General features: G+C 42.9%; 1 protein-coding gene across 3 annotated transcripts; it reads left to right on the top strand.

Annotated features, from left to right (window-relative positions):
• The first annotated feature begins 2,019 nt into the window (after positions 1–2,019).
• LSM8 (LSM8 homolog, U6 small nuclear RNA associated) lies at positions 2,020–8,484 on the top strand. Of its 3 annotated transcripts, XM_004592480.3 has the most exons (4): positions 2,046–2,091; positions 2,923–2,963; positions 5,301–5,428; positions 7,543–8,484. In XM_004592480.3, the coding sequence occupies exons 1-4, from the start codon at positions 2,061–2,063 to the stop codon at positions 7,631–7,633; spliced, it is 291 nt and encodes a 96-aa protein (XP_004592537.1). In that variant the 5' UTR covers positions 2,046–2,060; the 3' UTR covers positions 7,634–8,484. The 3 variants fall into 3 exon arrangements, with proteins under 3 accessions (XP_058537342.1, XP_004592537.1, XP_058537343.1); XM_058681359.1 differs by lacking the exon at positions 2,923–2,963 and having other exon boundaries at positions 2,020–2,120; XM_058681360.1 differs by lacking the exon at positions 2,923–2,963 and having other exon boundaries at positions 2,046–2,111.
• Positions 8,485–14,271: the final 5,787 nt, after the last annotated feature.

The raw sequence follows: 14,271 nt of genomic DNA, 5'->3' as shown, positions 1-14,271 counted from the left end.
TATGTGTGTGTATATATATATATAAAAACTTCTGATTGGTTACCACCTTTCTAATTTGTAGGAAGGTGAATCAACCAAAAACAAAAATCCCCATCACATTAAGTTTAAAATTATTTCCCACAACCTGTTCACAGGGAAGCAGGCATTCAGTTTCCTCAGACTCAAGGAATTCGATCCTTTAGGTTAATACACTTTGCTCACATCTTAGATCCACAATTTAAACCGGTGTCTATTTCAGGCATACTTTGGTTGATGTCTTGGCACCACAGAATATCACTTTAACAAGCATCACTGTGATGTTCTCATTTTAATTAAGCCCAAACTCTCACTGTGCCTGTTCATAATTTTTTTTAGTTGTCAGATCTTTATTTATTCTTGTTTTCCCATCAGAGCTCTAACTTAATTTTTTAATGCAGATGTTAAGCTCTACTCTCATTTACTTCCAAGGTCCCAAGGCTAATTTAGATAAATTTAATATGCAGCATTTGCATCCAAATGTAGTTCATTTTTTTTTTTATCTTAGTATTTTCTTTTCCATAGTCTTTCTCTCACTAAGGAAACAGACTGGAAAATCTGATCATAGACCTAGTACGATGGTTCAATGGCTAAATCCTCACTTCACAAGCACTGGGATCCCACCCATATGGGGTTGGTTCATGTCCCAGGTGTTCCACTTCCACCCTATCTCCCTACTTGTGACTTGCAAAAGCAGAGGAGGAAGGGCCAAAGTCTTGGGATCCTGCACCCACGTGACAGACCAGGAAGAAGATCCTGGCTTTTCAACCAGTTCAGCTCTTGAGAAGTGAACAGGCAGATGGAAGAACTTTCTGTCTTCTCTCCATAAGTCTGCCTTTACAATAAAAATAATAAATCTTTTTAAACTTAGATCACAAATACAGCAGGTACAGAAGAAATGTACCAAAAAATTTTAAACCAGGGATTTTTGTGCATCTGCCATCTATCCATACTAGTCTCACGGAAACTCACAAGCTTATAATGTATGTATGATGGAATCAGTCCGTAAGTTATGGTAACATTTTCAAAACACAAGCATAGAGCTTACAGTAAAATGATGACATATCTGCTAGTTCTTAGAAAACAACTTATTAACAAAACCTCATTTACCATTAATTTCTCCAGTTTTCAGTTCAAAGCTTAGCATATGCAAATCACACACCATCTTGTTTTGTTTTTCGTTATTTGGATGTAGCTTTATTTGTTCCTGAAGACACATGATGAATACACATGGTTTCAAACGGGTAGGAATCAGCCTCAGTGTGTATATGCAAAAAATATAACTTGTATAAAAAAAAAGACCTTGTGCATTCTTTTGTGGGTTTGAGTTAATGAAAAGAGATGAACGCTTCCGTCTACAGAAGCAAATTGCTGACACAGGTCGCTTTGAAACAGTTTACTGCGAGGCTAACTAGATTCCTACACTTTGCGAAAAAGGCGTTTTGTGCGGACACCTCGCGGGGAGCTGCAAGCTGCCATGCCGTCGGCCTGGGCAGGCTGGACACCCCCTTCCATCTGCCTTTAGACAGCCACGTCCGCTGCAGGGAGCTTTGAGATGCAGAACCCGGGCACGGTCGCACTACCCCGTGCGTGACTGGGCCCTGGGCGCCTGGTTTCTCTTTACATTTTCGGCCCGCGCTGCAGCCATGCGGGAGGCCCCTTCCCCACGCAGCCCTCTTTCCCTTTCCTCCTAAACACAACACCTTATGACACTTCTTCTTGAATTCACACAACTCCTCTTTCGGAACTTTTAACCCTAGGCTCTTCCTTGGCTAGACACCTGGCTCTCCGGCTTTAGGCCACTCGGCCCGCGCCTTCTAGAAGCAGCAGCCATCCTGTCAGCCAGCCGCGCGCGTTTTGACTCGGAGGTCTTCCGGTGGGTTCCGCGCGGGGGACGCTTGCGCACACGCGCTGACAGGCGGCGGCGGCGGCGCCCCAACTCTCGCGATGTTTGTTCCCGCCAATGAGCGCGCGCCGTCCGGGGTTGGTGGTGAGCTCTTCCTCCTCTACCAGGCGCGGGTTCCGTTCCGGCCGCGCCGGGCAGCATGACGTCCGCCTTGGAGAACTACATCAACCGTATCCTCGGGCGGCGGGCAGTGAGCGTGGTCGGCGCGGGAGCCGCCGGGGCCGGGCTGGGCGGGCTCGGCGGGGCCGGGGGAAGGGGAGGCGGCTGGAGGCGGCCGCGCGGGTCTCACGTCTGGTCCTTCTGTCCCGCGCAAAGCCGTGCGGTGGTCCTGGGCTCCATCCCTGCTGGCGCCGCGTCAGTGTGTACGCGATGTTTAGGCTTTGCTTGTGGGGGATCAGGTGGTGGATATAGGACCAATCAACGTTTGCTGCTGGGTTAGAGTGAGGGGGCAGTCAGCTTTCACCTTCTGGGTGTCCGGTTTAAAAAAAAAAATATTAACCTGTCATTTGGAGGTCCCGGTGCAAAAACATGACCTTGTACCGAACTGGGAACCAGAAACGCAGCACTGAATGATTTTAACGTTGCAAACATCGTCGGTACCTTGTGGCATTGAGTGGAGTTGCTTACAACTCCAGAGTATAGAATATAGGCTCCCTGGGAGACAATGTAATGTGCCTTAAGTTTACGTTAGTTTGTTTGCCACTCGCCCCATTTTAATGTTAGAGATACTAGGATCCTGGAAAGGGGGAAAAATGTCTTGCTAAACATGTTGGCAGGTTTGTTAGTGTATACTGATGATCACGTGACAGGGAGAGACTTAAATCCCTTTTAATTGTGTGGTTATCCGAGCTAAGGACAGTCAGGAATGCCCTAAGCTTTCCTGTAGAGCCCGTGGTGAATAGTTGCACCTGAGTTGGGTCATCTTTTCGGTAGTATTCACATGGTTCTGTTTCTGGTTCCCGCCTTGCATTCTCGAGCGCTTTCCTTGACGGAGCGGCCAGGCACGGTGGCCGTGATTACCTCGGACGGGAGAATGATTGTGGTGAGTCGGCCTCTTCTCTGATCTCATTCTGTAGAGGCAGTGATTGAATTTGTGTTTTTTTTTAATTAGCTTCCCTGTTCTGTCCCTTGCCCTCTGACAGTCACATCATTGGGCACTGAGGTTATTCCGCTCGGATGTACCTCGCTTTGACTCCGCTCCTGGCTCTGGCTCCAAGCACCTGTTAGCTGATGCAGACTCTGGGATGCATGGTGTTGGTGCGAGTCTCTGGGTCCTTCCTACCGTGGGAGAAGACCCAGGTACCGCTCCAGCCGGCTCCAACCCGCTGCAGCCCTGCTCTTGCTGACTGCTGGGGAGTGAACCAACACATAGGGAATCACTGTCTGCCTCATAAATAATTTTTCTGATGCTATTGTGAGTTTTCTGTAAGCTTTTGAAGTCCCCTGTAATGAGTGTTCTCTGTCTTGGTGCTTACTGCTCAGCTGCTATTCGGCCCTATGTTACAAAGGTAGAACCTTCCTGTGACTGAGGGTTGTGTTTGGAATTTGATCTAAAGAATCTATACAATGATTTTTGACTAAATTATTATTTTTTTAAAACTTTATTTTATTTTTATTGCAAAGTCAGGTATACAGAGAGAAGACAGAGAGAAGGTTCTTCGTCCACTAATTCACTCCCCAAGTGACCACAATGTGTGGAGCTGAGCCAGTCTGACGCCAGGAACCTCTTCCAGGTCTCCCATGTGGGTGCAGGGTCCCAAGGCTTTGGGCCGTCCGCCACTGCTTTCCCAGGCCACGAGCAGGGAGCTGGATGGGAAGTGGAGCTGCCGGGATTAGAACCAGCAACCATACGGGGTCCCGGTGTGTTCAAGGCGAGGACTTTAGCCACTCAACCACCATGCCGGGCCCAAATTATTTTTTAAATTAATAATTCATACTATGATTGCTTTCAAAGAAGTTTATGGACACTAAACTTCATTTTCTAATCTTTCCTATTTTTCCCATTGTGCAGCTTTGTTCTGTTTTGCCTTTTTATCTCCATGGTTTTCTCAGTGGGCCCTTCCACAGTTATTGGCAATGATGGCCAGAGCTCTGTGGTTTACCATTTTAAAAAGATGTATCATATTCAAATTATTTGTCAGTATAACCTTGTACCAAAAAATTGTCAGTGTGTTCTAGGTTAGGAAACAAACTTAAAGAAATTACTTTCTCATGGTTACATGGATGGCAACTGGCAGAACCAAATGGGAATTTATTGTGGATTTAATTTCAAACCAAGGGCAGTAGCCTGCTTCTTGTTTACCTAAGAAAGGCAGAGAAGCCGCTCATATTGCTAGTTCATCTGCAATAGCCGGTGCTGGCCAGAGCAGGAGCGGGCAACTCGGTCCAGTTCCACGTGGACGGCAGGAACCCGAGGAACTGAAGTGTGGTGTGCTTCCTCTCACGGCTGCACTGGCAGGAGGCAGGTGTCTGGGTGTGGCATGAGCATCTTGAGTGCCGAGGGAGGCAACATGTTGTCTGTCCCTGTGGCTCTGTATTATAGTTCACTTAATGGAACGCATAGAGGTTAGGAGTGGATATTTGTGATAGCTACCATGTTCTAACTCCTGTGGCGAATACGCCGTTGCTTTGCTTCCAAGTTCTAGGTTTCTCTTTATTTGATTCTGACTTTACCAATTTTGCCCTTTGAAACATGCAGCAGATTATTGTTAGCTGGAGATATTTAACCAACATGGCTTATCAAAGCAGATTGGTTTTCAGAAACTAGAATAGCTTCTAAGTTACTGAATTGTGTAAATTTTTGTCTTCCTTTGCCCAAAACCAAGTATTTGTGCCTTTAGAAAATAAGGTAAGAACAGAGGAGACTCTGAATATTGGCAGTAATGTTGTGTTCACTGTTGCTACCAATTGAAGTTTGCAGTGTTAGTGTGACTTTCCTTGTCTTTGACAATGTGACAAATTACGTGTTAAGGAAAGAATAGTTCAGTGGTTTGACTGCTGTCAACCCTCCTGTGATTTCAGATCTTGGTTCTGCTACTGACCTGCCATGCGATCTTGAGGAATTGTTTTAGGGATATTACAGGATCTCAGATGGTAGACCAGTTGATGGAGTGTCTGCTGCGTGTCTGGCAGAGTACCTAGCCCTGGACTGTGACATACCTCATGTTACTTTGCTGTAGTTAAACAGTGAATTTCTCACTTAAATATGTATATTGTTTTCCTTCAGATCTCCCTCGTTCAAAAGAATAAGTATTTAACAGCAGATTTTTATTTAAGAGAGACACCACTGTTGAAGTACTTGATGACTAAATGGTGGTAAGGTTGAATTTAAGCATTCACGTGAAGTAAAAATTTTCTGTTTTTCCTGGTTGTTTTGCAGGGAACACTGAAAGGCTTTGACCAGACCATTAACTTGATTTTGGACGAAAGCCATGAACGAGTGTTCAGCTCTTCACAGGGAGTAGAGCAGGTGGTGCTGGGGTTGTACATTGTGAGAGGCGACAATGTGTAAGTAATACAAGATGTTCTTTTACAGGAGGTGAAAGTTAATACTACCTTGTGGAAAATGATAGGATATCATTCATATTTAGATAATATCATGTATTCATATACATATTTTGTAAATGTGCCTTTTCTTGAATTTGCTTAAATAAACCTTTATTTGAAGAGAGTGAGGGAGGGACAGAGAGCGAGCGCCCATCTGCTGGTTTATTTCCCAAATGGCTGCAACAGCTAGCTGTTGGCCAGACCGGAGCCGGGAGGCAGGGACCCTGTCCCAGTTCTGCGTGGGCGGCAGCCGTGGACTCGGGCCATCCTGCATCTGTCTCAGGTCTAAGACTGTGAAGTCCCTTTGCTTTTTGACATTCTGCAGGAGCCATTGCTGATGGACTTACAATGTCTTCTGTTCATTCTGTTAACTTGGGACGCTCTAATAGGCCAGTTCAGAAATAATAGTGACAATTTAGGAAATGTGTGAGACCATATAGAGCAGTGTTGAGCAGAAGACTTTCAGTGGTAGAGGTGTTGAGTTTCTGCAGTTCTGAATACAGTAGCTCCCAGTGTGTGTGGCTGTTGAATATTTGAACTGTGTGGGTGTGGTGAGGAACTGGGTTTTAAACCCTATCTAATCTTTTTTTTTTAATTAAATTTATTCATTAATTACATTGTGTTGTAACCCTATTTAATCTTAATAGTCAGATGGCGAATGTTAATGCAGTTAGAGAAGCTAGAAGAATGTTGAATTAGTTTTATATTGAGTAAATTCTGTATAACAAATGCTGTCTTTCAAATTTACTGTCATTACCTAACAAATTTAAATTGAATAATCACCCACTTTTTAAATACAATAATGTATTATGGACAGCCTATGGTTTGGATATGATTATATACAGATAGAAAGTCATGGGCCCGGCACGATAGCGTAGTGGTTAAAGTCCTTGCCTTGCACATGCCAGGATCCCATATGGGCGCCGGTTCTAATCCCAACAGCCCTGCTTCCTTCCCATCCAGCTCCCTGCTTGTGGCCTGGGAAAGCAGTTGAGGACGGCCCAAAGCCTTTGGACCCTGCACCCACATGGGAGACCTGGAAGAGGTTCCAGGCTCCTGGCTTTGAATCAGCGTAGCACTGACCATTGCAGTCACTTGGGGAGTGAATCATCAGACGGAAGATCTTCCTCTCTGTCTCTCTTCCTCTGTATATCTGACTTTGCAATAAAAATGGAGAAGTCTTTAAAAAAATAAAATCATGGCTTGATTGAAATAAATGTTACAGGTTTTATGTTAGTATTGAATCAAGGAAAGGTTCTATGGCATTAACCCTAGCTGATCATAAAAAAATCATGTGACAGACACCGAAGCCCTGTCGCTGCTTTGATCATTCAAGAACGCTGCCTGTGCACATGAAAGTGAAACCAGTTTATCTTGTTTAGTTTTTAATATATTCCTAGAATTAATTTGAAATCCCAGATTTGAAAATTTTGAATTTTTGCATTGTATTTATATGTCTTTTTGTTTTAAGATATATGATTCAAATGTTGAATCCAAATATAGCATTTTGTATTGGTTTCCATAACAGATTACCTTCAAATTAATTCTTAAATTTTTAATAATGAGTTAGAGAAAAGATTAATTCACTGACTCATGAAAATATTGTTCACATTGCTGTTTTACTTAAATATTTTCTTTTTGCCATGCTTCCTTGGGTTTATATATTTTTATTTGAAAGGCAGTTTTACAGAGAGGAGAAAGTAGGGGAGAGAGAGAGAGCTTCCGTAAGCTGGTGTTCTTTCCGTATGGCAGAGCTAAGCTGATCCAGGCCAGGAGTTTACTCTAGGTCTCCCCTGAGGGTGCAGGGTCCCAAGGGTTTTGGCCATTCCCCACTGCTGTCCTGGGTCAGGGCTGAAATGGATCAGCCAGGACATTACTGGCACCCATATGGGAAGCTAGTGCCATTGGCAAGAATTAGCCTCCTGAGGCTTCACGGCAGCTCCCAGGGGGCTACGTTTTGGATGAATGAAATACTGAGTGCTTTGATTTAATTCATCAGATTCTTGAGGCAGGTGTCAATTTATTTCAGAAATGGTTTTGTTTGAACTGTGATTCATTTCCTTCCATATCTGTAGTGCAGTCATTGGGGAAATTGATGAAGAGACCGATTCTGCGCTCGACTTGGGCAACATCCGGGCAGAACCTCTGAACTCCGTGGCACACTGAGGAAGAGCTGCCTGACTGGCCGTCTGTAAATCTTTGTATAGAAACTGACTATTCTGAAGACGATGTAGGATTTTTACGAGCATGTAATTGTGATTTGTTGTCATATGTAAATTAAAATGTTTCTACCAGTTTTTGAAAAAATTTTGGCCTAAGTCATAAGTTTTGATAGTTTGGTTTTATTTTTGTATTAAATAATGTGTGAGGTCTAATAGTAATCTAGGAAACTTTTGGAAAGCAGTACTGTCTTAAGTTATAATTGAACATTATAGAAAATCATTGAAAAGAGGAATTTCATATGTCATAAAGCATGCAAGGAGTCAGTGGTTCAGAGTATGTTTTTTTTTTAAGGAAAAATTCTTACTATTTTTAAGAAAACCACAGGAGTACAAATTGTATTTTGAACTACTGTTATTTATCTGTGCAGCACTGGCAGTTCCTTGCCAATGCTAGTGAAAGTTGCTCCCTGGCACTTAGAGGCCTGGGTAAAATGTGGGGTTCTAAAAAAACAAAAATGCTACCAAAGTTTTGAAAATGTTTTGGACCCAAAGTTATAACATGAGCATTAAGCATGACTGGGAAACAGGATTAATGAGGAGGATATTGGTAAACTGGCTGCCCAATAAGTGAGATACAAAAGAAGTATGATTGCATTATTGACTTTTATGAGCAGTACATTACCTGAAAAAATTGATGCAATACATTATCGCTTTTACTCTGGGCCAGCGTGGTGGCTCTGCAGGCTAATCCACCTGCAAGTACTGGCATCCCTTATGGATTCCAGTTCTTGTCCTGGCTGCTCTACTTCCAATCCAACTGCCTGCCTGTGGCCTGTGAAAGCAGCAAAGGAGGAGATTCTTGGGCCCCTGCATCTACACAGGAGACCTGCAAGAGGCTCCTGGCTCCCGATCGACTCAACTTTCGTTGTTTTGTCCATTTGGGGAATGGAACAGTGGAGGAGGGAGGATGTTTCTGTCTTCTCCCCAACTCTGCCTTTCCAATAAAAATAAGTCTTTCTTTAAACCATCATAGCTCTTAAGTTTTAGTAGTTGCGGAGCTTAGCGGCCAGCAGTTACGGCTAGGCAAGTTAACCTGCCACTTGTGAGGTTGGCATCCCATATGGATGCTGGTTTATGTCCCAGTTGCTCTAGTTGTGGTCACACTCCTTGCTAATGACCTGGTAGGAGTAGCAGAAGATGACCCAAGGGTTTGGGCTTGTGCCACGTGCGTGGGAGAGCTAGAAACAGCTCCTGGTTCCTGGCATCAGCCTTGCCCAGCTCTGGTTTTCTGACCATGTACGAGTGGACCAGCAGAAGGAAGTAATCTCCCCAATGTGTAACTGTGACTTTCAAGTTAAATAAACTTTTTTTTTTTTTTGAAGATTTTATTGTTATTGGAAAGCCGGATATACAGAGAGGAGGAGAGACAGAGAGGAAGATCTTCCATCCAATGTTTCACTCCCCAGGTGAGCCGCAACGGGCCAGTACGCGCCAATCTGATGCCGGGACCAGGAACCTCTTCTGGGTCTCCCACGCAGGTGCAGGGTCCCAAAGCTTTGGGCCGTCCTCGACTGCTTTCCTAGGCCACAAGCAGGGAGCTGGATGGGAAGTGGAGCTGCCGGGATTAGAACCGGCGCCCATATGGGATCCCGGTGCGTTGAAGGTGAGGACTTTAGCCACTAGGCCATGCCGCTGGGCCCCACAGTTTGTCTTTTAAGTAGATAATACTACATGTGAGAAATCAACTCGCATAGGCCAAGGTGCTTTGCTTTGTGGTCAGAAAATTGAAAAATACATCGTTTTAGTTCAACCAATACTTAGGTTGGTGTTTAAATCAGAGTGCTTAAAATAGAAGTTGGCAGCGTTTTCTGTATAGCTCCAGATAGTATTTTATGCTTTGAAGGCCGGCCTTTGGTCCTTGTCAAAACTGTTTAACTACTGTTACAACAAAACAAAAAGTAGAAAACAGTCATAGGTAATATGCTTACGTAAGTGAAGTCTTGGCTGTCTTGCACTGAAACTTCGTTTACAAAATAGACAGTGGCTGGCTTACTCCTTCTGGCCACCATTACTGGTGCTTGGCTGAAAATAAGCAGTATACTTCAATAAGAGATGCCAGGCAGTTTGTGTGTATTCTGAAAAGCACTTTTGGAATGGGCCCTATCAGAGTTTCAAGGTAGGTTATAATCACATTTTTTTAAGCAGTAGACATAGTGGCACTTTGAATTCATGAAACATTTTCCATTGGGAATACTCGATGAGCTTTGTAGAAGGTAACGTTGAAGGTGTTTTCCTAATTGATCAGAATCACTAAAAAATAATTTGATTTCAGTGCTGCCTGCAGGAGAAAGACATTGACTAGTAGTGGCTACAGTTGGCTGTTTTAGTATTAGATTTTCTGTTCAATGTAATAAAATGAAATAAGGTGAATGCAGCAAATTAGGGACCATGAAAAAAAAATGCTGTGTTTTACTAGGTAGGGGTATTTAAATTGAACTTATTCCAAAAATCAAAGAATACAGTTCTTTCCACTGCTGAGAAAAATTTATTCTAAAGTCACAAATGAAGTCCAGAATCAGATTTTTGCCCAAATCTTGAGTGTCAATACAAATGAAATAAATATGAACCTTAGTCCTCTCCCCCACGGATGGCTTTCTTACATGGTTTATCTCATTTGTGAAATTTATTGAAACACCAGTATACATTCCTAGTTAATATTGGTAAAACATTCCCAATATATAAACCAGTTGCCAAAACTGTGTAGTGGGCCATCTTAAAGATACATGAAGTGCTTTAAACATTTAACCCCACTCTCACTGATTTTAATTTTAATTTTTTAAAAAATATTTTTGTTGGACAGTCAGATATACGGAGAGGAGGCTCTTCTATCTGTTGATTTACTTCCCAAGGGGCCACAACAGCTGGAGCTGAGTTGATCTGAAGCGAGGAGCCTAGAACCTCTTCCTGTTCTCCACGCAGGTGCAGGGTCCCAGCATCCACAGGGGATGCTGGCAGAAACAGCAGAGTTGGGGAGAGAAAATCTTTACTGAAGCCAGAAACTCCCATGTGGGAAGAGGGAGTCCAAGAACTTGGGTCAGTTTCTGCTACTTTCCCAGGCACATTAACAGCGATTTGGAAGTAGAGCAACTGAGGCTTGAGCTGAGCCCCTACATGGGATGCTGGCATTGTAGGTAGTGGCTTAACTTACAGAGCCACAATGCTACCTTGAAGGGGGTTTTCTTTCACTCTGCTAACAGCATGAGTAATTAACAATGTATGAAATCCTCCTCAAAGGGCGTTGAGATCTTTCCTTGTGAGTAGACAATTTCTTCCTTCTTCAGGCTGCAAAGCACTGCTTGGTAGGACCTTCTGCAAATAAGGTCTTTGTGACTTTGTCCCTCAGCGTCTGCTTTTGAGAGAAATGCTGACATACTCCCAGTGCACCACTAAGTATCACTGGGCTGTTAGGAAACTTGAAAAATATAGTAAATGAAGTTAATAATCTATTGCATTATTGACAGAATGAGAGAGAAGGGCGCAAATAGAGAGCCTATGCACTAATTCACTTCCCAAATGCCATAGAGGTTGGCTCTAGGCCAGAACAAAGCTGGAACTGGAATCTCCACCCAGAGCTCTCTCTGGATGGCAGGAACACAGTTGCTTGGGTCATTACCATGCCTCCCAGGGTATGCATTAGCAGGCAGCTAGAATGCATAATTGAGACCAGAACGTCAGCTCAAACACTGTCTTGTATGGCATAGGGGCATTTCAATCAAGGTCTGAACAGCTAGGCCGAATGATCACCCCTCAGAAAATGTTCTTTATGGGGATCTAGCATTTTCAGTGCTATCGTTGTAGTGGGTTAATGGGAAATCAGCTTTTTGTGACTATAGCAACTCAGATATGGTGGATTTTTTTTTTGCCCCTTTGCAGGCTTTTTTATTAAGTAAAAGAAGTATACTGTTGATGGTATTTGTGTAGCATCCAATGCATTTCTTTATGCACAGAGCTGTAGAATGAAAACATTTTTATCTCACTTTCCAACTGACTGCAACAGCCATGTCTCAGCCAGACTGAATCCTCCAGGAATCCATTTAAGCCTCTCACATGGGTCACATTGACTGGAGTATGTGAGCCAGCACTTTAGCAGAAAGATACATCAGGAGTAGGTGGGACTCAATCCAGGTGCTCTGATAGGGGATGAGTGTACCAGCGTGGGGACTTCATTCAGGCGCTCAGATAGGGGAGAAGTGCACTCCACGTGGGGATTGGATCCAGGTGCTCAGAAAGGAGGTGAGTGTACCAGCGTGGGGACTTCATTCAGGCACTGTGATGGGGGTGAGTGCACCCCACATGGGGACTTGATCCAGGTGCTCCAACTAGCATTTGTCCATAATGCTCTACTGTAATGGATACTATTGTATACTAATGCAACAGGAGAAAGAACTGTAACACTTCTATCTTCAGCCTAGTCCTGTGGAAAGGAGGTTAGTAAGGGACAGAACAGTGGATCTGATCTCAAATACATTTGTAATCATACAGATGAGTTTTACATTACTAATCCAATTTGGTATCACTATTCTTCATATTTTCTAGAGCATATTCAAGCCAAGTTCACCAATCTAATGGACCGATGACAAAATACACACACACATATATACATATTGCTCTTCAAAAAAGTTCAAAGAAAATCCAGAGTATGAAATGTTTGAATGGATATTTATTTTTTAAAAAAATACTTTATTTGAAAGAGAGAATCTTTCGTCAATTTCCAAATAGACTCAATGGCCCGAGATGGGTCCCTCCGAAGCCAGAATCTAGGAGCTTCTTCGTGTCTCTCATGTGAGAACAGAGGCTATCTTCAGTGCTTTCCTGACCTATTAACAGAACTGGGTTAGAAGTGGAGCGGTGAGGACCACCTGGCTTTTCTCTCGCTCATGTTCTCTCTTTCACTTGCTCATGGTCACTCACCCATTCTTCTGTCATTCTTTCAGATGAACAATGCAGGTGAATAAATCTTTTAAAAAAGAAATAATGTTGTAAACTGACATTGCCTCTAGTATTAGAAGATAGTAAAAATGAAACCAAATGAGCACCAACCAGAGATACCACAGAAGGCAGCTTTACTTGCTACACCACAGAGCCGGGACTCAGATTCCAATTATTTATTTATTTTTGCAGCAAAATAAACTTATCTTTATTCCATTCTCCATGAACCTTTGGAGGTTGCTGTATGCTTTGGATGGAATAGGAACGCAAATGTATTTTTCCATTTGTATATTTTATTCTCTGGGCTTCATACTCTTGTATTTTTGTTCACATTGTCATTTCAAACTAGAATAATTTTTGCAGCATTCTTCGTCTAAAATTGGCTTTGATGATAGTGTCACACTCAAGGCTCTTCCTTTGGTAGAGGATGAAAACAAAATTTAAAAGAAGATGTGTAATAATCTATGTGTAGCTACAAACAGGTTTACTTTCCCCTGTACTATTATATGTGGGTCATTTAAAATAGAGTCCTTTTGTAGCTAGTCAGCTGGAGGTATTGGCAGGAAGGCAAGATCACTAACATGAGTCAGAAACTAATTCGCAAGATCACTAACCTGATTCAAGTCTCTCCACCTGGGCAAATCATGTAGCCTTTTTGAAACAGCCAACCTCTGATGTTACTCTCATCTAAAAAGGTATGATGGTATTAAAGTCTTATACTCTGGAAACACTTCCAAAGTTATTTTCCTTCATTTGTTGTGATCAAAAGAATAGGCCTTCTTTTCAACATGCAGCTCCCCATGAAGACTTGATTTTTGATTGTGGAGATTTTAACTTGTTCCACTTGATTCCAACTAGGGCAGGAGGGCCAGCCCTGTGGTGTTACCTGTGACTTCATCCTATATGGGTACTTTTTCTCAAGATTTGAAACTCAGAAGTCAGAAGGAGATAAAACACAATGTGAGTGATTACACAGATAGAGTGGCTGCCTGAGCACACCTGAAAATAGAAGCCTAGCACATAGCCATTGCAGCAATCAACCCAGAGTGTTCAGAACCTGGCCAACACGGCCAGCTGTGCCCCATTTTTAACCTCTCCTCCACCACCTGTAAACAGTCATGAGGCAATCTAAGAAATTAGGGTGCTCAGTGATCGACTTGGTCAAATTCTGTTCATGTTTTTGAAGTACTGAAATCAGGGTTTGCTGATTAGATGGTGTCTTTGAAAAACAGAAAAACCAAAAATGGCACCAAAACGTTTGACCTGTGCAGTTGGAAGTATCACTGAGACTTGATGTAGAAGGGCAGTGCCGGGGCAGGTGCTGTCGGATGAGGAAGGGCCGTGCTTGTCAGGCAGCCTCATTCTCTAACAGGTGCCTGGCCTGAAGACCCACCTGTTTTTTTAACTTCTTGTTTATGTGGTGATTTTCCCCATCTTTTAATATTGTCTTCCATTTGTTTTTTTAATGTTTTGTAACTTTTGTTACAGAGGTCTTCCACATCTTTGGTTAGGTTAATTTCAAGGTATTTGAGATTGTTCTCTGCTATTTTAACGTGGACTCTACTTAACACTTTCTTCCTCAACCGTGGAGTCATTTGTGTATACTAGTGCATTGGTTTATGTTCATTAATTCTGTATCCTTCTACCCTGCCA

Source organism: Ochotona princeps, chromosome 25, assembly GCF_030435755.1.
Source record: "Ochotona princeps isolate mOchPri1 chromosome 25, mOchPri1.hap1, whole genome shotgun sequence".
Lineage (NCBI taxonomy): Eukaryota > Metazoa > Chordata > Mammalia > Lagomorpha > Ochotonidae > Ochotona > Ochotona princeps.
The sequence above is the reverse complement of the archived record's forward strand: the minus strand, read 5'-3'. Positions and strand labels throughout refer to the sequence as shown.